The 24,198-nt window shown below is 37.9% G+C and overlaps 1 protein-coding gene and 1 long non-coding RNA gene across 6 annotated transcripts in view; both read left to right on the top strand.

The window, feature by feature from the left end:
• LOC109113577 (sex comb on midleg-like protein 4) overlaps window positions 1–4,541 on the top strand; it is a 28,787-nt gene extending 24,246 nt beyond the window's left edge. For all 5 annotated transcript variants that reach the window (XM_019126385.2, XM_042746476.1, XM_042746478.1 and 2 more), the window contains one exon: window positions 735–4,541. In XM_019126385.2, the coding sequence (XP_018981930.2) occupies window positions 735–860 (126 nt within the window). In that variant the 3' untranslated portion in view covers window positions 861–4,541. The remainder of the gene's footprint in view (window positions 1–734) is intronic.
• A 6,369-nt stretch (window positions 4,542–10,910) lies between these two features.
• Window positions 10,911–12,426, top strand: LOC122141066. Its single transcript, XR_006157523.1, has 3 exons — window positions 10,911–10,962; window positions 11,088–11,247; window positions 11,334–12,426. It is a non-coding gene; the product is annotated as an uncharacterized LOC122141066 (long non-coding RNA).
• The last annotated feature ends 11,772 nt before the right edge of the window (window positions 12,427–24,198 follow it).

Here is a 24,198-nt window from a genome sequence, read left to right on the forward strand (position 1 = left end):
TACATGAGACTTCTTTGCACATTGCTTATTTAGATTTAAACAAAAGCAAAGTACAATTTAACACTAACAAAATTGAATTCACTCTTCCATCCAGGGCTGCACACTTAGCCAAATTGAAATTGGAATCGTGTGCATTATTAAAGTGCAAAAGCCTGTGATTTAATTAAATGTGGAAATGAGTCCATCTCAGTAGGTGCTCTGAGTATGGTGGTTATGTGTGAATTGTAATTGGAAAGCACTGCAGCTTCACATTTATGTAATTCGCCACATCTTTGCTACAAGTGAAGAAATAGAGGGAGAGATGATTGTTATTATCCAGGTTGAATGTGCAGTTTACGTTGGATTATAAATATTGTAATAAGAATGTTGGCTTGACAGAGTAAATTGTCCTAGAGCTTTCAAGCCATGACCACCGCACTTAGATCAGATGCAACATGCTATCATTGTGCTAAATATGCTAGCCTTCAAGCGTTTAAAAGTTATTTTAAACTTTCAGACAAGGCTTTTTCAAGTCAGCATTAAAATTGGTCTTCAAACTTTACTTATCTAGTTAATATTTGCTATCAGCAAAGTTCTTTGCCAAGTTGTTTTTAAGCTCTGCTTCTACTCTCCACCGCTCACATAATTTAGTTTCTATTATCACAGTATTTGTTTTTTTGGACCAGATTTTTATGACATCTTCGCTAGCAGTATTGTAAAACATTCTGTTGTGCACATTGTGATTGCTTCTTCAGGAGATTGATGGGGATGCTCTTCTTCTCCTGAAGAGTGACATGATCATGAAGTACCTGGGACTCAAACTGGGCCCGGCTCTCAAGCTCTGCTACCACATCGACAAGCTAAAACAGAGCAAGTTCTGACCTGTCTCTGCACCCTACAAACACACAGATGGATTCACTCACAGTATTTACTGTCACTCTTATTTGTTGTAGTACAGGATTTTGCCCCCTCCTCCCTCCCTCCCCACTCCCTCCCCACTCTGGTCATTTAAGGACAAGTACCAGACCATTTTTTTTTACTTGCGTGGTTTGTCTGCCTGTATATTGGGGCATTTTACTGACCAGAACATTTCCTTGTTCTAATTTTAAGTGCACAAGCATTTTACTGATTACTTGATACTGAACACTGCTCTAATCAAATGGCAAGTCAGCTGCTATCTTGGATTTGAGTTATTTGCCTCAAGCGAGGTTATGCAGATGAGTTATAAGTGTAAATCATGCTTATTCAAATGGGCGTCATTACAAACATATTAAGTCACAGACAAACCAGCTCCAATTTTTTCAGAGCCATGGACTCTGTCTAAATCCCTGTGAACTTCAGTCACCTGCTGGTGAAGTGAAGTCACTGCAACTCACATATTTGCTACCATTGTAACCAGGAACCAATCAGCTTTTTTTTTTTTTTTTTTTTTTTTTTTTTTTTTTTGAGAGCTACTTCAAAGGCCGCTAACCTGGGAGATCAGTAACAAACAGAATTCAGCATTGTGCTTTTGACTGAACAGATACAGTACGCAGGCTACAACTATGAACAGTTCCACTTTGCAACCAGCAAACAACAGGCACAAATGCAACTTTACTCAATGGACCATTCACGTCATCTTTGGAAAACCTCCTTGGCAGCCTAAATCAGAACTAAACAGGATACACTACTAGGCAGTTAAAAATGGTGCATTACAAACATAGTAATGAATACCAGGTGCTGTTTCTCAACAAGCAAGTCAAGTTAATTAAAACAACTATACTGGTACAGTACATTTCTTACTGTGGACCAAATAGAGGTCTAATTAGTCCCTAATTTTCTTGTTTTTCCCTCTTTTTGTAGCAGATTGAAAAGCTGCTCTGATTCTACACAAATGTCAGCTTATGATTTTCTTAGAAAATGCGAAGCACTTTACAATAATGTTCAGTTCATTCAATGCATTGGGTATCATGAACTAACAATTAGATATACTTTTACAGCATTTATTAATCTAGGTTAATGATAATTACTACATACACTACTGTTTATATGTTTGGGGTCCTTTTTTTTTTCCGGCAAGGATGCATTTAATTGATCAAAACTAGCAGTAAAGACATGGTTTCCACAAAAATACTAAGTAGCACAACTTTTTCCTGCACTGATACAGAATCTTAATCATCATACTAAATTGATTTCTGAAGGATCATGTGACACTGAAGACAAATAATGATGCTGAAAATTCAGTTTTAACATCACAAGAATAATTTTAAAATGTATTAAAACAAAGCAGTTATTTAAAATTTTAATAATATTTCACAATATAACTGTTTTTACTGTATTTTTGATCAGATAAATGCAGCCTTGCTCAGCATGAGACTTTCAAAAACATTTAAAAATCTCACTCTTTAACGGCAACTTTTCAATAGTAGTTTACACTTTTTTTTTTATTTCAAGTTGCATGAATTAGTATTACTGTGTTATAAACAAATATAAATTAACAATGCACAATAGCATATTTATAAATTGCCATTAGCCCAGATTAATAAATGCTGTACAAATGTTAGTTTTCATATCTAATGAATTAACAAATGTAAACAAATTGAACTTTACTGTAGTGTTGCAACAAAATGTACAACGTTTCAACCCATTTTTTACATTTAACATTTTGACTTTGATGTGGGTAAGACATTAATTTTCTTTCATAAATGTACAGTGTATATGTGAACGGAAGCCGAGGAGCTTCTCTGACCATATGTTGCTGTCAAACCCCATGGAAATGTGCAAAAGAGTCATCCTTCAGGTAATAATTGTTATTATTATTTGTATTATTAGTATTTTTTTTTGAGCAAAAATGGCATTCAGAATCACTGTATTCCTATTCAGACAGGTGAACTTAAGGGATCGTTCATGCAAAATGAACATTTTGTCATTATTTATTAACCCTCATGTCGTTCCAAGACTTATAGTGAAATTCAGTTTTGTTCAACAGGAAAGCGTATGAATGATGTGAGGGTGAATAAATGATGACTGATTTGCCATTTTTAGGTGAACTAACCCTTTAAGTCGGCCTTGATGATGTCATACATATCCGAAAATGGATTACACCGAAGTGTACAACTTTTCTGTATCCGCAATCATGTGTAAATAGGATAATTTATGTGATAATCACAGATGAAATCTACCATTTCTTAAGTTAAAAAATGAATTTAATACAATTTAGATCCAATCATCCGATGAACACATCCAGCTTTAACATGTAATCAGCTTTGCTGTGCTAGACTTCATTGTTGAACAATCTGCCTCTTAAAGCCACTGCTATGCTAAACTGAGCATTTGTACAGAATCATTGTTTATAATTTTGCAACAGGGAGGCTTTTGAGTTGCTTTTTTCCCTTTTCATGTAGCATCAGCTGTCCTGGGTAATAGCTTTCTCAATGAAAAATTTAGGCACCAGTAAGAAATAAAGGGAAATAATCAGTGAGCTCTTAAATCTGGTGCCAAGAGGTCAGGGTTCTTTAGGAGTAAATCTACTGATTTGAAAAGTAGTGTTCATTTTTTCATAAACAGTCTTTGGAAAAAGTTGGAAGAATTAAAGCCCATGTTTTGGGCTTTAATCGTGATGTTTTTAACATAGAAATGAATTACCCATGTGTGATGTTCAAACTTGTATTAGCTTTAAAAGCATTTTTTTTTCCACTCATGTACTCAAACAGTGGGAATATCTTGTTAGTTTTAAAATACCTTTAACTGAGTAATAGCAGCACTGAGCTTTTAAATATGTTTCTAAGCACTTAAATATGTTTCTAACAATCTTAAATAATTTTTTTTTTTTTTTGTGCCGTTTATGACCTCACGCAAATATTCTGCTGACATTGACTGGCTTTGATGTTCCTGGCTAGGTATTGCCAACATTTGTGACAGGAATATGAGTGGGCTTTTAGGGATAATCTTTTCTTCAGTTCATCATTTTGTGTGTGCATATGTCAGGTTTGCGTTCGCCTCCGCACCATGTCATTCCTTGTCATTTTTTTATATAATGAAAAAATTAAGTGTACATTTATGAATGCTGCTCTTGATGATAGTCCCTTGTAAGGTTGTTTAAATTTGTCAGCTCACAAAAGAGTTTTAATGGAAGAAGGGGGACTACAACACGGACCATTCATGTTGGTGCTATAAAATGACTGTGTATTTAACAAATAATGATTTTATGCATCTGATTTTACGGTTGGTTTGCTTTATTTCTTCAGATAGGCTTCAGTCTTGTGAACTCTCGTGACTGACGACAGGCTCTGCATTGCGTGTCTGTTTGTGAGGTTAATATAGAGCATTATGAAAGAGTCAGAATAAAGCATTATGAACACCCTATACTGAACTCTAACTGTATTTGTAGTTCTATATATGGCTATATCACTATATCGCTGTTTGTATTTCCTGTATTTCAGCTCTTGTGCAGACAGACGCAACTCATTGCAAACCAGAACATGCATACAAAAGTTGCACCATGTTCACGGCCATTCTTCAACTTTTCAAATAAAGTATTTTCTGCACTTGTGAGAATGTAGAATGTTCTAACAACTCCCAAACTTCTGACTTCTAGTCTTGTTTTGCAGAATAGCATGGCTGTTGTGCCGATTTTACAAAAAAGTAATTCAATACAAGTGTAAAATAATAAATTCACCAATCAGACATGCATAAATAGATGTTTATAACTGTATGTATTTATTTTAATAATTGTTTTAAATATCTTTAAATAGATGTTGTAAAAATAGATATTGACATTGAAAACAAAAAGTTTAAAAAATTATCAATCAAACTGGTGTAAATTGATATTCAAAATGGTATAATTTGAAAAAGTATATTTATTGAATACACTGTGGCACTCCTAGTCCTGCATATGAAGACACTTAAGTTAAAAAATTGGGAATATACTGGGAAAAAAATTGGGAACCCTTTAAAATTGGGAATATTTATACTTTCTGTCTTGAGTTGTACTGACTGTCTTCTACATACAGGTGGCACTGTTGTGTCTTAAATGCGCTGCATGTAAAAACAGCCCCAACACAATATGGGCTAATAAATCATACTTCACTCTCTCGCCTCCATGTATAAATCAGCGAGTTAGACAAAACACCCCTGGTCTATTTAAAAACGAAACTTGTTACTAAAAAAAGTATCAGCCCATTGGTTAATATGAGTGGTGAACTGCAATTATTTTGCATTGAATTTAATTCCATTCAAACCTGATGATAAGCTTTCAGCCACATTGATTCATTGATTCATTGATTGAAAGGACAGTATATAGTAGATGGGACAGTTGATATTCAGCACTTGCTTTCATGGCAGGGAGTGGTTAACCTGAGTGCCAGTAATATAGAGGATGCACATCATGAGCGTGCTCTTGTTGTTATGTTTTCACTTTATTTTTTATTATTGTCTGTTTATTTTGAGGCTGTTATTTTGATGGCATCAAAGAACACCCATGCACATGAAAAAGATTAAGAAAAATCAGACAGGTTAGGCTCATGCTATTCCTTTTGAAACTGGAGTGTTCTCAGAATACAGATGCAACTGAAATGAATAGTGTATCGTGCTGAAGGGGAAGCACACAAAAGCATCTCTAGACTGAAGCAGCCCATTGAAGAGAACGTGCAACAGTAGAACACCACACAACATTATTGCGCCCCCCCAAAAAAAAAAAAAAACAACGCCTCTGGCCAAGTGTTTCTTAACAGAAAGACAAATATAGAGTCTGCAGATTCTGGAGAAGCTCTTAAATGAATGTTGAAATGATACAATATGTTACCCGAAGGCATGGAGGAAAATCCATTTTTATAGAAAAATGCAGGAAGAGTATATTGTAGAATATTGTGGAAATTATAAATATTCCCTCACATACAATAAAGTTCTGTGATGTCAAAATCTGGAATTGATGGAAATCTCATATATTAGTTATACGCCTGTTTGTGTACATAATAAGAAATAGTAATAGAAGGACTATGTGTGTTAAAGCTCTATCTATCTATCTATCTATCTATCTATCTGTCTGTCTGTCTATAAACATTCTGTCAATAGTTTTTATTCTATCAATAGTTTTGTCATTGTCAATCTATCATTCTGTCTGTCTACAAACTTTTCTAGTTAAAAGTTGGTTGAACTTTGAACATTATTTTAATTCCACTTAACATTCAAATTCAAACTCAAGTTCTGTTTCCTGTTTGGTGTCAAATTAAAAAAAAAAAAAAAAGATTTTATAAAGTGACCTCAATTCATTTCTGAATGCCAATCAGCATTTTATAAAGTCTAAACTTTAGACCATACGCATATTGCATCATCTTTTTTATAAATTATTATTTATGTCTTTCCTTTTTTGTCATTATTTTTTTCCCACCAAATTACATTGTCAGCATTGTTGAAGTTGAACACTAAAATGGGTGTGAATATCACAATTTGTTAACAAATTAACATTTCATCATTCATATTTTTTCGAAATCCTGGAAATGTTCTTTCCAGGTTTAAATACATTTTGAAATCCATATCTTCAATGTAGTCTCTCCACTGTATATCATAAGAAATGAAAGAAAGGCTTTAGGAGAACATGCTTACAGCAGTGCAGGCTTCTTTAGAAGAGTGCGCTAGTCTTATCTGTCGACTCAAATGAGCTCATCTCAGTGATGGCAGAGTGTCAGAAGACTGACTGAAGACAAGCCTCTCATGTACATACAGCTTATCGCTCTAGGACGAGAGAGATAAGATGTACTTTGGCACAAATATGTCACATAAAGATATTAAAACATCTCCGTCTGCCTTGAATACCATAACTCACTCTCATCTGCCTCCATCTCCCCCTGCACCATCCGTTTGGAGTTCATGTGGAATGCGTCTGGAGATGTTTTTAAATGAGGGGACAGCAGCAGATGAGAGAAGAGGAAGTAGCTTATTGGATTTAACAGACGGAGAGTGGGATATGTCGTGCCCTCCCTGTGGGTTTTCTTCTAAATCCTATTTGAGTAATCATTTTATTCTGAAATAGTTTGTAAGGCATCCCCTTTGCCTCAGGAAATAAAGATGAATAGATCACTTTTATTTGCTGCTGCTTCATCATGTCTCTCTATTTCTCTCTGATTTACTTTCTCTTGTGACAATTGCAAAAGGACATGCAACAATGTGACATGAAAAAAAGAAAGGTTCTGGGCGGAGGAATAAAGCTGAGATGTAAAAAAACAATGGTTGCGATTTGCCTAATTGCTTAGAGATCAGTCTGTATGTATGCACACACGTTTCCTCTCACCAGAGCTTGGCTTTTTGTTTTGGTGATTTCATGCATCAAGGAACAAATGACAGAAACATAACTGTATCGAGACGTGATTACAGAGAAGATGACAGGCGAGGCGAGTGAGGAGGGGGCAGGAGAACTTCTGTGTGTCAGTTCCTTCAGATTTGGCATGAAACTGTGCTGTCTGTTGGGCTGAAGTGAAGATGTTTTAGGGTTTGACTGGCAGACTGACGGCCGCATGGTTTGCGTCTTGAACGTTAACATTACATTACAGCTGCTTCAGGCCTGTCGGATGCATCAACTCCCACACATGCACATGTCTAGTCTGGTTGAGCATGAGAGCAAAATCTCTCACCGTTGGTACATATGACCAAAGAGCTGTGTCTGTTTTAGAAGGATAACATGGATATTTGATAGTGTTAAAGATACGTATGGCTTGATAAGGTACACTTTCAGAAAAAAGGGCTAAAAATGTATAGCTTGTCACTAGGGATGTATTCTCAAAGATAAACTTTGTACCAAATCTGCCACTAAAGGGTACATATGAATATCTAATGCACAACCTTAAATGGATAGTTCACCCATAAATTTTTAATTCTTCATTCTCATGTCATCCAAAACCTGTATTATTTTCCTTCTGCTTCTGTGGAAAGAATATAGTTCAAGTTTGTTATTAAACATTTACAGCTTTGCTAAGTGTCCAATTAAGGCAAACCCATTTCCTCCTGCATTTGTACTCGATCAGACTAGTCAAATACTAAGATAACTTTACAGCATACCTCAAAAATAATTTTTTAATCAGTATTTTTTTTTATTATTTTTTTGGTTTACCAGTAAAATATCTAAACATCCTTTAAAAAAGATAAATTTACTTTGTAGAAAGTTATAGAAATATATTCTTATATATCTAATATATTCTATATATCTAGTATATTTTATCCCTTATATTTTATGATTTATAACCCTTACTATATTTTGATAGATTGGCTTGAAATTTGCCAACCTTTTTAAAAGTTATAAAGATTTATTTTATTTTTTGTTTTGTTTTATTTTATTTCAAGTCTTAGTTTATTGTGCAACTTTGCCTCTCAAGTAAATGCATCTTTTTCTAAGAATTTTAATATGTTTTTTACTGGTAAGGCAAAAATAAGGATTAATGATTATGGCGCTTATAAAGGTTTCTGAAATTAAATTATGGTTGTAATTCCTGGCAATTTATTAATCATTACAAATTGTTAAATAGGATGTTTCACAGGGTTCAGTACAGACTGGACGGGCCCCGGTGCCTCTGGTCATCAGAGGTCTCCAAGTGGAAAAAAAGCCATTGCAGATGTAAAACATAATACAAATATTTAAAAAGTACTTTAAAGTTGGTGTTTAGAAATTATTGTAAAGGCAATAGAGGTATTTTGCTTTGTCACCAAGATTATTATACTGATAACACTCATAAATGCATGTTATAGTTTGGATAAGAATGTTTCAAATGTATTTGTATACAGAAGATATTGGCTACAATACGTTACGAAGATCATAGCAGTGTCTCACTAGCTGCAATGGGACTGAATCCATGTCTACCAGAGCAACAGTCATTAACATATGATTCAATTCAATTCAAGTTTATTTGTATAGCGCTTTTTACGATACAAATCGTTGCAAAGCAACTTTACAAAAAATTAAGTTTCTACAATATTTAGTAGTAGCTAATCAGTGGTGACTGTCAGTTTATGTACATATGGCAGAATTGACGGAAAAATCAATTTAAGATGTAATCAAACAGATGATGAACACTATATTAACAGCAATTATTATATGATGCAATCAAACTTATAGCAAAATTTGGTAGTTCTGTATGTTGTTTCAGGGTTGGCATCATTTGAAGTCCTCTGAGGTTTTGGCATCATCTCTTCTCATGTGTTCTGGATCCAGATAGAAGCTTGTGTTGATCCCGTGATGTTAATCCCGTGTCAAAAACAGAAACAAATAGAGACATAATTAGCGTAGCTGCTGTTCCAACCAAGTAAAATTTATTTGTTTAACCCAAGCTAAAGAGTAATAATGTGCATTTGATCAGATATAACTGCAGTACAAGATTATGAGATGCATTATTTGAATGCTTGGCCAAAGAGATGTGTCTTTATTCTAGATTTAAACAGAGAGAGTGTGTCTGAACCCTGAACTTTATCAGGAAGGCTATTCCAGAGTCTAGGAGCCAAATGCCAAAAAAACTCTACCTCCTTTAGTGGACTTTACTATCCTAGGTACTACCAAAAGTCCAGAATTTTCCAACCTTAGGGAGCGTGATGGATTGTAGCGTGGTAGGAGACTAGTAATGTATGCAGGAGCTAAACCATTAAGGGTCTTGTAGGTAAGTAATAATATTTTGTAACTGATATGGAACTTAATAGGTAGCCAGTGCAGAGACTGTTTGGTTGGTGTGATCATATTTTCTTGACCTGGTAAGGACTCTAGCCGCTGCATTTTGGACTACCTGTAGCTTGTTTATTGAAGGTGCAGGACAACCACCTAGCAGAGCATTACAATAGTCCAGTCTAGAGGTCATGAATGCATGAACTAGCTTCTGTGCATCAGAAACAGGTAACGTTTCATAACTTGGCAATGTTTCTAAGATGGAAGAATGCTGTTTTTGTAACATGGTAAATATGATTTCCAAAAGACAAGTTGCTGTCTAATATAACTGTAACTGACTGTAGAGGAAATAACAGTACATCCGTCTAGTTGCAAATTGTAATCCAAAGGATTCTGTGTACTGTTTTTTGGTCCAATAAGTAATATTGCTGTCTTATCCGTTTTAATAGGAGAAAATAATTGGTCATCCAATCACTTACATTTTTAACACACTCTGTTAGTTTAGATAATTTAGAAGTTTCATCTGGTCTTGTTGAGATATATAGATGAGTATCATCAGCATAACAGTGGAAGCTGATCCCATATTTTGTAATAATATTACCAAGAAGCAACATGCATATTGAAAATAACAGAGGACCTAGGACAGATCCTTGTGGCACTCCATATTTTACAGGTGATAATTGGGATGACTCCCCAATAAACAAAGTGGAAGTGATCGGACAGGTAGAATCTAAACCATCTTAAAGCCTGCCCTTGAATACTTGTATAGTTTTGTAATGGATCTATGAGCATGTCATGATCTATGATGTCGAACGCAGGACTAAGATCAAGCAAAACTAGCAATGAGATGCAGCCTTGGTCTGATGCAAGAAGCAAGTCATTTGTAATTTTAACAAGTGCCGTTTCTGTGCTATGGTGGGGCCTGAAACCTGTCTGAAATTCTTCATAGAGATCATTTTTGCAGGAAGGAGCACAATTGAACAGACACAACTTTTTCTAAAATTTAACACATAAATAAAAGATTTGAAATGCGTCTGTGATTTGCCAATACACTAGGACAGGGATCCTCAAATCTGGCCCACTAGATCCACTTTCCTGCAGAGTTTAGCTGTAACCCTAATCAAACACACCTGAGCATGCTAATCAATGTCTTCAGGATCATTAGAAAATCACAGGTAGGTGAGTTTGATCAGGGTTGGAGCTAAACACTGCAGTGCATTGGCCCTCCAGGGTAAGATTTGAGGAACCCTGAACTAGGATCTAGTTGTTGTTTCTTCATAAGATGCTTAATAACCGCCAGCTTGAATGGTTTTAGGTTGTGACCTGCGACAAGTTAATAATATTGAAAAGTGGTTCTTCTACAGGTAACAACTCTTTCAGTAATTTAGTGTGTACAGGATCTAACAGGCATGTTGTTGATTTAGATGCAGTGATAAGTTTATTTAGCTCTTCCTGTCCTATATATGACATTTTAATACCATCTCTATAGAGGGGAAAGATTCAGCTGTGGGTTGTCATTATGTAAACACTCAGACTGTAAGCCACAGAGCAGCAGTTCAATAATGAAGTCTGCTGAGGAATGTCCTACTACAGAGTGATAGTGCTGAAATCCTCCTGGAGACCGAGCAATGATCACACCGACAGCTTAGGTGAGATTCCCCATCTCCAGCTTAATTGAAATGCCAAAAAAAAGAGCTGTTCTACATGTGTGAGAATGACAGGTACAATTTTTCAGCCACCAATTCTTGCCTCTGCGCCTGTGGGAGCGATGCTCAGTGGTGGTGTGGCTGAGGTAGGCCTCGCTTTATTCCCAACAGCCGATCCCTGGTCTGGGAGTTTGGGATCTACGGATGAAATAACCCTTCTGAATTTCCAAGTCAAAGAATTAGTATTCTTGCTCTGTGGTCTGGGAGTTACTTAAAGGAAATTTAAATTTGAGCTTAAAACACTGTGTTGGCTGTCAGCTTTTCAGCTTCAGATTTACATATGAAAAAGAGGACATAATCAGAAAGGATGGTATGCACTGCTGGGAAATTGTGTTAGATGTGTGGTGCAGGGTAGTTTTCAGAAAGGTTGAGCCTGTCAGATTATTAGATAAATTGTGAATTAATCTGCATGTTACTTGGAGTTTAGTACAAAGATTTTGTGTGAATCTAGACTGGTTGTTCCTTGCACCACTGTCAGACGGTTTCGTTATTTATTTATTTTTTTTACATGGAATTATAAAATGTAAAGTCCTGATCTTGGATGCTTATTCCAGATGTGTTCGAATCCATTCCACAATGAAATCATTTGGGTCTTTTCATAGACATCTCAAGGTTACATTGTATTCTAAGTAATGCCAATATTTCAGCTAGACATTCATTTTATACCATCTTTCCTACTGCTCTTATATTTGTTCAACACAAAGTTTAAATAAAATATCAGACTTGACAAATAACAACATAAGAATCTTACAGTATACACTGCAAAAATATTTTTAATCAGTATTACTCTCATGTTTTCCAATAAAATAGTGAAACATTTACTTTGTGATAAATATTTTAGAATACATTGAATCTTTAATTTAAGGTTTATTTTTTATGAAAACAAGTCTTATTATCTTATGTAATTTTCCTTCTCAAGTAAATGTATTTTTTTCTAAGGATGTTAATATAAATTGATTGGAAATTGAGGCATTGATAATTACAATACGAAAGCTTCTTCATAATTAAATTATGAGTGTAATTCCTGCCTATTTATATTATTGATAAAATGATTACACAAATATTTAAAAAATTTAATTTCAGTTTGATTTACTTTACCCTTGTTTAAAAATTATGACACACACACACACACACACACACACACACACAACACACACATTGTATGCCAAGACCTCAACATCCTACTAGTTTGATATAAAACACACAATGAAAGTTAATTTCAAGTCTTTGACTTAAATGGTCTAACTTGTGCAAGTAGTTTCCAGATACACACTTTACCTTAATCAGAATTACAAGAAATATGATCCTATTGTTGAAAATCTCTCTGACTCCCGCACTGAGAGGCGGCAGGTTGGTGTGGGATTGCTCATAGCTCCCCAGCTCAGCCGTCGTGTGTTGGAGTTTACCCTGGTGAACGAATGGGTCGCTTCACCTGCGCCTTCGGGTCGGGGATAGGTCTCTCACTGTCATTTGTGCTTACGGGCCAAATGGCAATGTAGAGTACCATTGCTGGAAAGTGCTCCGACCGGGGACTCCGTCGTTCTACTGAGGGACTTCAAAACTCATGTGGGCAGTGACAGTGACACCTGGAGGGGCGTGATTGGGAGGAACGGCCCCCCTGATCTGAACCCGAGTGGTGGCTGAAATGAGCTTTCTCCGTAGGGTGGCTGGGTGCTCCCTTAGAGATAGGGTGAGGAGCTTGGCCACTCAGGTAGAGCTCAGAGTAGAGCCGCTGCTCCTCCACATCGAGAGGAGCCAGCTGAGGTGGCTCGGGCATCTGTTCTGGATGCCTTTCTGGGGAGGTGTTCCGGGCGCGTCCCACTGGGAGGAAGCCCTGGGGAAGACCAAGGACACGCTGGAGGGACTATGTCTCTCGGCTGACCTGGTAATGCCTCAGTATTCCCCCGGAAGAGCTGGAGAAAGTGTCTAGAGAGAGGGAAGTCTGGGCATCTCTGCTTAGACTGGATTAGCGGAAGAAGATGGATGGAATGATCCCATTGACCAAGTGATTTCCATTTTATGCATAATAAAACTTAAAAGGACAGTTTAGCCAATAACGGCCCTGTTTTTCAATTTAAGAGGTAAATGGTTTCCTAAAGTTCTAGCACTTTAATGCCAAGAGTCTTGTAACTTTATTCCATTTGTCTGTATGAAGAGGAAATTTGAAAAAATGTTATGAGGTGTAAAATAGGTTGGCATGGGAGAAAGTTACACTGCTGCTAGAGAACAAAATAATTGAACATTAATTTCCATTAATATAATTGATAATTTATGTTTGTACCCTTACAGAAACACTCTCCTGAGTAAACAACCATAAGCTGAGATGGAAATTGTAATATACTGCAATACATAGCCAAAAGAATGTAGACACCTGAATACCATACCCATATTTGCTTTTTGAATATTAAATGTCAAAACCATGGGCATGAAGAAGAAAGTTTGTCCTCCATTTGTTGCTATAATTGCTTCCGGTTTCACATGGCTTGGCATTTACTTCATTTCAGACACAATAGCATCTCTAAAGTCGGGCATTGTTCATTGATGGGGTCTGGTTCACAGTCACTGCTCAGTGAGGTTGTTCAGTGAGGTTTAGATGTGGTCTCCACCCCAGACCCAGTAAACCAGAGGTCGGCAACCTTTTCAGCCTGACGTGCCATTATTAATTTTTCTGGTTAACCACTGTGCCAAACACCACTGTGCTAAACTCGGCTTCATATTTTTGTAGAGAGAGACAGATGCAGACAATTTACACATCTCTTTCTCGCTCTCAAAATGGGCATATTTGAGAAAAAAAAATAGAGTAGTTTGCGCCACTGGATATAGCTGTCAGTCATTTAACATTTCTATCGTAAACGTATCTTTAAAAGTTGACTAATATTAAATGATTTGCAGCTTCATCTTACCTCACTAAACTGATGCTTCGTGCACTGCTTCTGTCAAAAGCAAACCCCGCCTACTTTGATTTGATTGACCATCTCAGTCAATTTGACATTGACGAGCACTGTTAGACCACTGAGGCTTTGATCTGAAGCTCCTAGTATGTGCAGCGGTCGAGCGCGCATCCGTAGACTAGCGCAAGTTAATTCTCACACTTTAATTTATATTTACTTTGTATTTATAGCTCCTATCAGGCTGTGTGACTATTAGAAGTTATTACCTCAAAATGTACATCAGTATGCAGTTTTCCTTATTGCACGCATGCCAGTGATTATCCCTCTGCGTGCCACTGTTGCCGACCCCTGCAGTAAACTATTTCTTTATGACCCCCGCTTTGTGCACAGAAAAATAGTAAAGGTCCCCATTCTACTATAAATGTTCAGCTGCATGGCTGTATGCCTGAATTTTTTTGCACCTGTTAGAGCAAAAAAGTGCCAAACCCATTAATTAGAAGGGGTGACCACTTTTGGACTTGTTGTGTATCTCATATCTTCTAAAGCCTGGTTTCATTTGAATAATGTGATGCTGATTGTTTGTGTGTGTGTGTGGATGCATGTGCAGCCAAGTCCATGAATTGCCGCAGTGTCTTGCCATGGCCCATTCACTCCAGCATCTCACGATTGGCTGCCAAGTGTCTCTCTTGAGCACCATTCCCTTTTACATATGACCCTGCTAAATATCTTCACCTCCTTCTAACACATCTTTCACAAAAATACATGACACTTCAAAAGAATGCACACACACACACCCAGTTGCTTGCAAGTGTGTTCGCACACACCTGAGAGGATCTGAGTAATCCCATGCTACCAAATAGCCATTTGATGAGAAAATGTCTGGAGGAAGAAAGAATGCAGGTATATTTGGCTGCTTGTGAAGTGTGCGCTTTTGTGTGCTTGAGAGAGAAGCCATAGGGCCAATAGGGCTTGTTTAAATGTATTTTAGCACAGTGGACGGTGGCATTCAGCCTTTCTGCAGATTTGTGCTGCTGGACAGAAAAAGTGCCTTGACAGCTTAAAAGGCCCTTGATACGCAAGCAGTGAAAAATGTGCTAGGCTGGCATACAGCGGCTAGTAATGTGTGTTGTCTAGTATGAGCACTCACCATAACATAACACCTTTCCCATTGCAGTGAGTCTAACCCTAAAGCTTTATTTAGCTATGAATGATAGTGGTATCATTTTTAAGACTGAAGCATTTAGAACAGACTGGTAAAACCGTTTAGAGCTAAAAACCAGTTTGGTCTAAAAGTGCAGGCCTTTAACTTCAGTTCAAAAGTTTGGGGTCTGTAAGATTTTTTTTTTCATTTTTTTTGAAAAAAGTCTTCCTTGCTCAACAAGGCTACTTCAAAAATAGAGTAAAAACAGTAATGATTAAAATAACTTTTCTATTTGAATACTTTTTTATTATTCCTGTGATATCAAAGCTGAAGTTTCAGCAGCCTCTACCTTCAGAAATCATTCTAATACGCTGCTGATTTGGTGTAGAATGTCTTAATATTATTTTTGTGGAAATCATGATACATTTTGTTCTGGATAATTTGATGAACAGAAAGTTTGTATTATGTTGAATATGTTGTAAAAATATATAAACCACTTTGCAGACTGCAGAATCTTTATTCATTCTTACCAATAATAAGATAAAAAACCTTCTTTTCTATTCAATGGTTGGACTTTCCTGTTGTTAAATGAAAAGGTTTCTCTTCATTTGTATTTGTTAAATCCTAGTGAAGACTTGGTGTGCCAAAACACATTGATTTAGTTTAAATCTAATCCCCCCAGCAACAAGTGTTGATCGATTTACCTTCTTCAAAAGTTTCTTACCTTTATCATTCACCTTGTTTGTTAGGTTGAACCTGAGTTATCAGTCCTGTTTCGCAGTCTGTATTGGCCTTTGCACACTGCAAATAACTGTGCTGGGCCTCTATCTCCTCAAACCCTGTCTGTTTGAGTCATATCAGCCCACCCAGCCCATTACAGATCAACATTCAGCTTGAAACAACTGCACTTCATCTAAGCAAGCATCAAACATTCTCTATCAACTGCCTAAAATCCATCCTGCTCAGCCACCTCTCGTAGACACTCATTCATCAACATCCTGCCTGACAGCCACATCTTATGAACACCAGTTAGCTCTCATCGCCCTCCCCAAATGGCCTATCTAACAGCGTCTCAGCTGTTAGACCCTCCAAACAGAGCAACTGCATTCTCATATCACATCTCTCCACACACCCACACATGCACGCAGTCTGTGTAATGGGCTTGAGGAAACATACTGGGAACACTATCAGTGTGTTTGGAGACAAAGAGAGATGACAGCTCTGATAGAAAGAGAGAGAGAGAGGACATGATGATGATGCAGAGCAAGGAAAAAGAATACGCAGAGCCAGAAAACAGCATGGAAAATTCAAATTAAGAGAGGTGGCGTGGTGTAGTGGGGAGATGGATAGCAACAAAGTGGTTGGGAGGAACGATATGAAAATGATAAATACAATTTCACAAAAGAGAGAGGGAGAAACGGCATGAGTCCAGGGCTAAGCAACATGCCAGCAGTGAGGTGTTTTTCAGATTGATTACCATGGGACACACAGAGCTCGCTTTCACACTGTGAAATGGCTGATTGGGCCTAATTGGAAGAGATTCATTGTTAACAAAAAAAACTAGCTTCAAATTGTACTAAACTCCTTCCCGGAACATTTTACATGGGGCAAAGGGACGTGCCACAGTGTGCTTTTGCACTGTGAGCCAAGCCAATCAGACTCATGAAGCTTTGCGAGCTGCGAGTGTCTAAAGGACCAAATAAGTCAGGCAGGGATATTCTACTTTAATCTGAGTGCTCTCACACAAATGTTTGCACTATTCACATCATGTGAGTCCAAAACAGCTATCAACCTTGGTTTTTCAGATAAAGCTTTGCTTTTTGGGCAGAGTCCTAATTAGAAACGGGCACTTCAGCCTAAGAGTGCATTAGATTAATAATCATTTACATATATTTTTTTATGAGTAATTAAATTCGCAAACAAATTCTCTGGATCAGGAGCATTAATTAGGATGCTCTGCATAGCAGAAAAACAACGTTTAATAAGAGAGGCTGGGGCGAAAGTGTATCTGCAACCAAATAAAGATCCAAGGAGAGGGAGAGTACGTCCTCTGTGAGGGGCGATTGATTTCAGGTCTTTATTGGAACAGGAGCGGATACTAAATCACTGCTAATTAATATGCTAAAACTTCCCTCTAGCACTTATCTCTCACCACAGCAGCTTGGGCTTAATTATTTAATTACTGAAAGGAAAAACCCACTCTGACGGGCATAGTCGAAAGAAAGACAAAATAACCTTTAAAGCAGAGTGACATATTTTAACACATACATATATCACCTCTCTTACTGATTAATTTAAACTTTTTAAGAGTTTTTGAGCATGTATGTATGTTTGTGTGTTGGAACTGTCAGAAAAATCTTTCTAGGTTCCTTGAAATCTGGTGCAAAATCAACTGGCAGTTGACTGTATTGACTCTACAATAGACAAAGATTGTTGTATTAACCTGATAACAGAGTATGTTTCATTGCGTCTACATTATTTACGTTTACTTCTTTTCTGAAAAAATTTACTGCATGCCTTCTGCTTACTTTTAGATGATCTATCTATGCTATTCGGGAAATAGGAGTTTTTTAAAATAATAAATTTTAACTCATTTAATTACATAATTACATTAAAAAGTCTGGTCATTCAGGTCACGCAGGTTAATGTGCAACTCTAAGGTATAGCGAATAATTGTCATGGACTATTCAGAAAACCTGTTTGAAAATAATCATTATTTTTGCAATTCAGTTTGGTCATACAAGTGATGTCATTGCACATTTTACCTTTACAACTTCCTGGACTAAAGATTGTGTTCATATGTAGGATGTTATTACCTGAAATTATGATGCAATATGTTGGAATACGATTGGTTTTGAGGTAATGTTTAGGTTTTTCTACAGTTCTTGCTCTTTATCGAGACCTCACATTCATGTTTCTGCATTCGCTTCATGCGAATGCTAAACATTTAATATGAACGCCCATGTTCAACAGGATGAAAGAAAGGAGGAACAACCTTCAGGGCACCTTTTAAAAGTGCTTTTCATATTGCTCTAGCACCATGCCAATCGCCTTATCTAACTGCAGCAGTAGCTAGAGAAAGCAAAATCTACAACTCAACCTTCAAGCATCTTAAACACCTCAGAACATCAGGCCTCTTTTCTCAGCCCATATCCGAATAAGTCCAAATAAATAAATAAATAATGTAAACCCTGAACACGCCTGTTTGTCTGTCAATGTCATTTGCACTTCAAAGTGTGAGGAATGAAACCGGAGAGCAGGCGTCTCGTTGTCAAACATGTCTGGGCGAATCGTTTGTTTGCCCTGCGGTTGTCTCGCTTTGGTTTGCATCTGGCTGTGGTTAAACCTGTAGCATTGATGCTGGCTTATCTCTGCCACTCAGAGACTCCACACACACTCTCTCTCTCTCCAGAGATTGCCCTAGAGGAGGATGTGGAAGGCACATGAAACTGACAGAATGTACGTCTCAAAGAAGGAGAGAGGGATGAAAAAAGAATCATCCTAGAAATATTGGAAAACAAACTTGTTGGAGGCCAAGAAAGGGCACTGAGATCTCACCTGTGATAGTAGTATGTGTAATAAGTCTGAGGTTTATGTTTTTAACTCTTCCAGTACTTAATGAACACAAAATACTGGGACCGTGTGCAGATTTTCTAAAAGGATAGTAAAAACCTTATTATGTTATTATATACTCTTTCATGCCATTTCATATGACTTTATTTATTTTACTGTGGAACACATTTTGAAGAATGTCTTGGTTGCTCTTTCCCATGATTATTTTGCATCCTTTTCGAAGCTTGAAAGCTCCACTACCCATTCATTGTAGTTACATGGAAAAAAAGTCTTCTAATTAAATGAAAACTTGACCCAATGTGAAAATTTAACTATTTTACCATGTGGGCGTTTCATAGGAATTCATATGCTGCCATTTGTACAAAAAGGCATGATTTTTAGACAAGAAGTATGAAGGTCTAACCCTAAACATAACCATCTCTATGTAAGCAGATCGGACGAAAAGGTTTCATATAATTTAGCCAACATTTCACCAAAACATGAAATAGTTAGGAATTGCTATGAGACTGTGTCAGAAAACAGAGACTGGTGCTATTCTTTAAAATGCCTCCATTTTTTATTGCACTGAAAAAAATAAAATAAAAAGCTATGCATTTCGAATGGCATGAGAGTGAATAATTATTGCTAACATGTCCACTTTTGGATTTGAAGGGATAGTTCACTCAAAAATTAAAATGCTGTCATCATTTACTCACCCTCAATTTATTCTATGCCTGTATGAAATTCTCTCTTTTGCTGAACAAACACAAAATAAGATATTTTAAGTAAGCAAAAAGTTGATGGTCTCCTGAGATCCATAATATGAGAAAAAAATAAACAACAATAACAACTGGTCCCCACTGAGTTTTCATTTTTGGGTGAACTATCCCTTTAACATCTCTTTATTTGGAAATCTTTCTACATTTTGGTTTCTGGATATTCTCAACAATCCTTTGATTATCCTCATTTTGTTGTTGTTTGACATTAATAATATGCGTCCTGTCACTTTACATCACATCATCCCTGGCTCCATTTTTGCATCATCTACTGTCATATTCTCATTTTTCTCTCCTCTCCATCTTCCCTCGGCTTGTGCCGTGTTGCCTCAATCCCAGTTGGTGCTGGCATTCCCTATTGAAACACATCCAACTCAGTTGGCAAACTCCTTCACTCTTCTACCAGCTCCACGCTTTCCTTTTCTTGGTCTGTCTCTTCTTGTCTCCTGCTACATTAGTGTGAAATGTTACTGTTACTGTTACGATGATAATAAATGTATTAATGTGTTTAACTGTTGCATATTTGTGGACAGCTGCACATCCTCAATACATTTGGAGTGCTATAATCCCAGGTCAGTTCACAATGTGTCTCCCTGGCCTCAGACCTCTTCTTTGTGTTATTTAGGGTATAATGTGAGAAGCAGTGATGGGTGAAGAAGGAAGATGGCTTAGAGAAAGAGAGAAAGAGATGAACAAGATAGTTTGCTGTCCATTATTCTGGCCTTTATGTCCTAAAAGATGAATCTCATTATTTCAAGGCTGCGCCTAATAAGCACTAATCCTGCATGCAGTTAGAGACACATACAGAAACACTGACAGATTCTCTCCCTCTTGTTGACAGTGAGAGGAGGCTTGGATTAGTATGAGATGAATTAATTTTTTCTTGTATTTGGGAAGATAATAAAGAAAAAATGTATATGTTGTTGGCATACACACTCTTAAAAACGACACTGAAGAACCATTTTTTTGGTTCTCCAAAGAACCTTTCAGGGAACAGCTCCCTTTCAGTCGGTCACTCTCAACGTCACGTTAGTGATCGACGAATTGGGATCTTGCTTTGAGAGACCAATCTACTTTGAGTGTAACTAAATGAACCAATGGACATTGGCATGCGATGATTGCTTTCAGATGCCGCTGATCACGGCATGAGCATAAAAAGGCAACAGGTGCAGTGCACACCAGCTTTTTGCTTCGGAGCCGAGCAACAACATTGTTCTACTCCTACCAGTCTTCATGTGTCTACGAGTTCAATGTGCTCTTGGAAGCTTTCTGTGTTGGCGGACAGTGCTTCAGCGGTGGTCATTCCTGTGTCGAGTGGGTAACGCAATTCAGGCTGCACTACCCCCTGTTGTGCTGCAAGCAGCCATCTCCCCTGTGTGCCTCAGCACATAAAAGAGCATTTCCCTGAAAGAGCCAATTTTCTCTAAAAGAGCTCACACGGCTGCGTCTTTGTAAAGACAATGGATCGTCTTTTTAAAGATGCCGTTTTACCTGTGCGTTTCTGGATGTGGTCATTATCTGACACTGGGTGATGGTTACAATCGCCGCCTCAAGTGTCTGGGCATTAAACACGCTGAGGTGGCTTTCGTGGATGAGTCATGTTTCCATTGCTGGAAGATGACCATCTTGGAGCTGCGGACCAGGCTTTGTTATCTCCAGAGGTGCGGAGCTACGTTGCCTCTGCCGCGATCTAGAGTTCGTCCTGGAGGCTGCCAGGCAAGGACTACTTCTGGCAGTAGCACGGCCGGTTTGAGGGTTACAGTGGTGGCAAACCCTTCAGGGAACCAACCTTCGATGACCGGATGTCGATCACTGCATCAGAGGGAGAGCTCTCTGGAGACGAGGATTCGGCTATGAAGGTCACCACGAGTTCACTGGGTTGTGCAGTATCCACGCTTGTGGTCCAGGAGCGCCATCTCTGGCTGTGTCTGGCTGACATGAGGAATGCTGACAAGGTACGGTTCCTCAGCTGCTCTCCGAGGCTGGCCCCCGGCGTCCACCCCCGCTCCTGCGCCACATCCACAGCAGCCTCCTGCCAAGCTCAGCCCTTTGAGCTGTCCCTGTCTCCCCATGTCTTCACAAAAGTTGTGGAGGGGGCTCTTGTTCCTATCTCGATGATTGGCTTATACTAGTCTCGGGATCAGTTGTGCAAACACAGGGACCTGGTGCTCCAGCACCTCAGCCAGTTGGGTCTTCGGGTCAACTGGGAAAAGAGCAAACTCTCCCCGACACAAAGGATCTTTTTTCTTGGTATGGAGTTAGATTCGTTTGAACAGACAGCACGCCTAACAGAGGAACATGCGCAGTCGGTGCTGAACTGCTTGAATTCATTCAAGGGCAGGATAGTTGTCCCACTGAAACTATTTCAGAGGCTCCTGGGGCATATGGCAGCTGCAGGGGCAGTTACGCCACTGAGGCTGCTTCATATGAGACCGCTTCAGCACTAGCTTCATGGCCGAGTCCCGAGGTGGGCGTGGCAGCGTGGCACTCACCGGGTCCAAGTTACACCGGCCTGTCACCTAACCTTCACCCCGTGGTCAGACCTTATGTTCCTCTGGGCAGGAGTGCCCCTAGAACAGGTTTCCAGGCATGCTGTGGCTTACACGGATGCCTCCACCACCGACTGGGGGGCCACTTACAATGGGTATGCAGTGTTGGGGGTGTGGACATGCCCCCAACAGCACTGGCATATCAATTGCCTAGAGTTATTAACGGTGCGCTTTGCCTTGCCTTTTGTCTTAATGTGAAGAACATTTTAATAATCTAAAGAACCTACTGTATTGTATATAGAAACTTTTGTGCAATAAAAAGTTTCCATTGGTGTTTAAAATGCTTATGGAACAATAGATGCCAATAAAGAACCTTTATTTTTTAAGAGTGTACAGTCAAAAACTTGTTTTATTATACTTTGAGGATTTTTATCAAACCTTTATGGGATAAGAGCCATAGATTAATTACTTTAAATGTCCATTTAAACAGACCCTGAGGGGGGAAGTCTGTAAATATTTTCTTCTTTTTTTTTTTTTTTTTTTTTTCTAAAAGAACAGTCCTATCGACCTTCAACTCAATGGAGGGATCAAACTTGAGTTACTGTAATTGAACTAAAACAGAAATAAAAGTATTTTTCACAACAATGCCGCTAGGTCGGTGTTGTTTCAATTAAATGAATCAAGAAATCCACTGTGTCTCTTTTCAGAAGAAAAAAAAGAAAATGAAGGGAAAGTGTAATATGAGAGGAAAAGAAAGAGATGGCTCATTTGATCAATATCTCCCTGCCTCGAATTCAATCAGCGGGGATAAAAAGCAATTCTCCATATCACCCAAAATAATACATCTCCATTACTCCACACGAACTCCCATCATATCTGACCCTTCATTCTATCCACACCTCAGATACTCACTTTTTTTCATCTTTTTAATCTGTGCAGAGATACTGGAGAGGAGGGGTAGAGATGATGGTTGATTGAGTCATGATAAATCAATCATCCCAAAATAACCAACATGCATTTCATTTTTCTGACCTCAGAGCTATTTGAGAGGATATCTGTTTGATAACGTTGCTTCAGAGTTACAAGAATTTTTATGGTAAAATATTAGATTAGATTAGATTCAACTTTATTGTCATTGCATATGTAAGGTACAAGGCAACGAAATGCAGTTTTGTTAAAATATGAAGGAAAGGATGTCATATTTCATTAAAATATGAAGGAAAGGATGTGCATCCAAACATGTGCTTGGTGATGTCTGTCTTATTGTTTCCCAAATGGAAGTTGCAGCAGTTGTCCATGACTCAAATGCATAATCAAGAAACCAACTGCAATAACAGCATGACATGTACAGTATTCCCTGCAGAGCGTGTCTCTGTCAAGAAACTCCCATGATTCACATACTCTCAAATACTGAATCATGTTGCAGAAACTTGCAGAAAATAACTGTGGGATATGAAAGCCCTGGGGGAGGGTTTCCTTATCTCTGCTTGTTTATAATTCATTCCATCCCAACACAAATTTGTAGCATTATCTGTTTTTCTTGCCTTTGGAGCCATTTTGATATGCATTAAAATTAGAACTTTGCACACTGCTGGTGTTAGAGGGCAACAGGACAGGTATACGTAAAAGCTGGCTATACTTGCATAATGGCTCAGCTTTGCCAAATGAATAATAATCAGGAAGTAATGTTCTTCAAATAGGGACCTAAGACTAAGAAGTAAAAACACCCTTCGGCATTTACATTAACAAGTACCAGGGAATAACTATCAAACGTAACTAATTTAACTCATGTGACGCTTGTATCAGCTGCTTTTACAACAATGTAGCTTTTCCAGTAACAGGCTGCTTCCCCAAGTGCAATTTTTCAAGAGTTTATTGTTACGTTGTATTGTGCATGCATCTTCACTTACTTCTCAAACTTCTGTGCTCTTTCTCTTATTTGTATCACTGCCAATATGTCAGATTCTTTCTAGTGAATCAATTCGTCCTAAACAGTTCTCTTTCATATGAAGCGCTGATTCATTCTAGTGAATGTAGGCAAGTCT

This window comes from Cyprinus carpio, chromosome B20, assembly GCF_018340385.1.
Source record: "Cyprinus carpio isolate SPL01 chromosome B20, ASM1834038v1, whole genome shotgun sequence".
NCBI classification, from domain to species: Eukaryota; Metazoa; Chordata; class Actinopteri; order Cypriniformes; family Cyprinidae; genus Cyprinus; species Cyprinus carpio.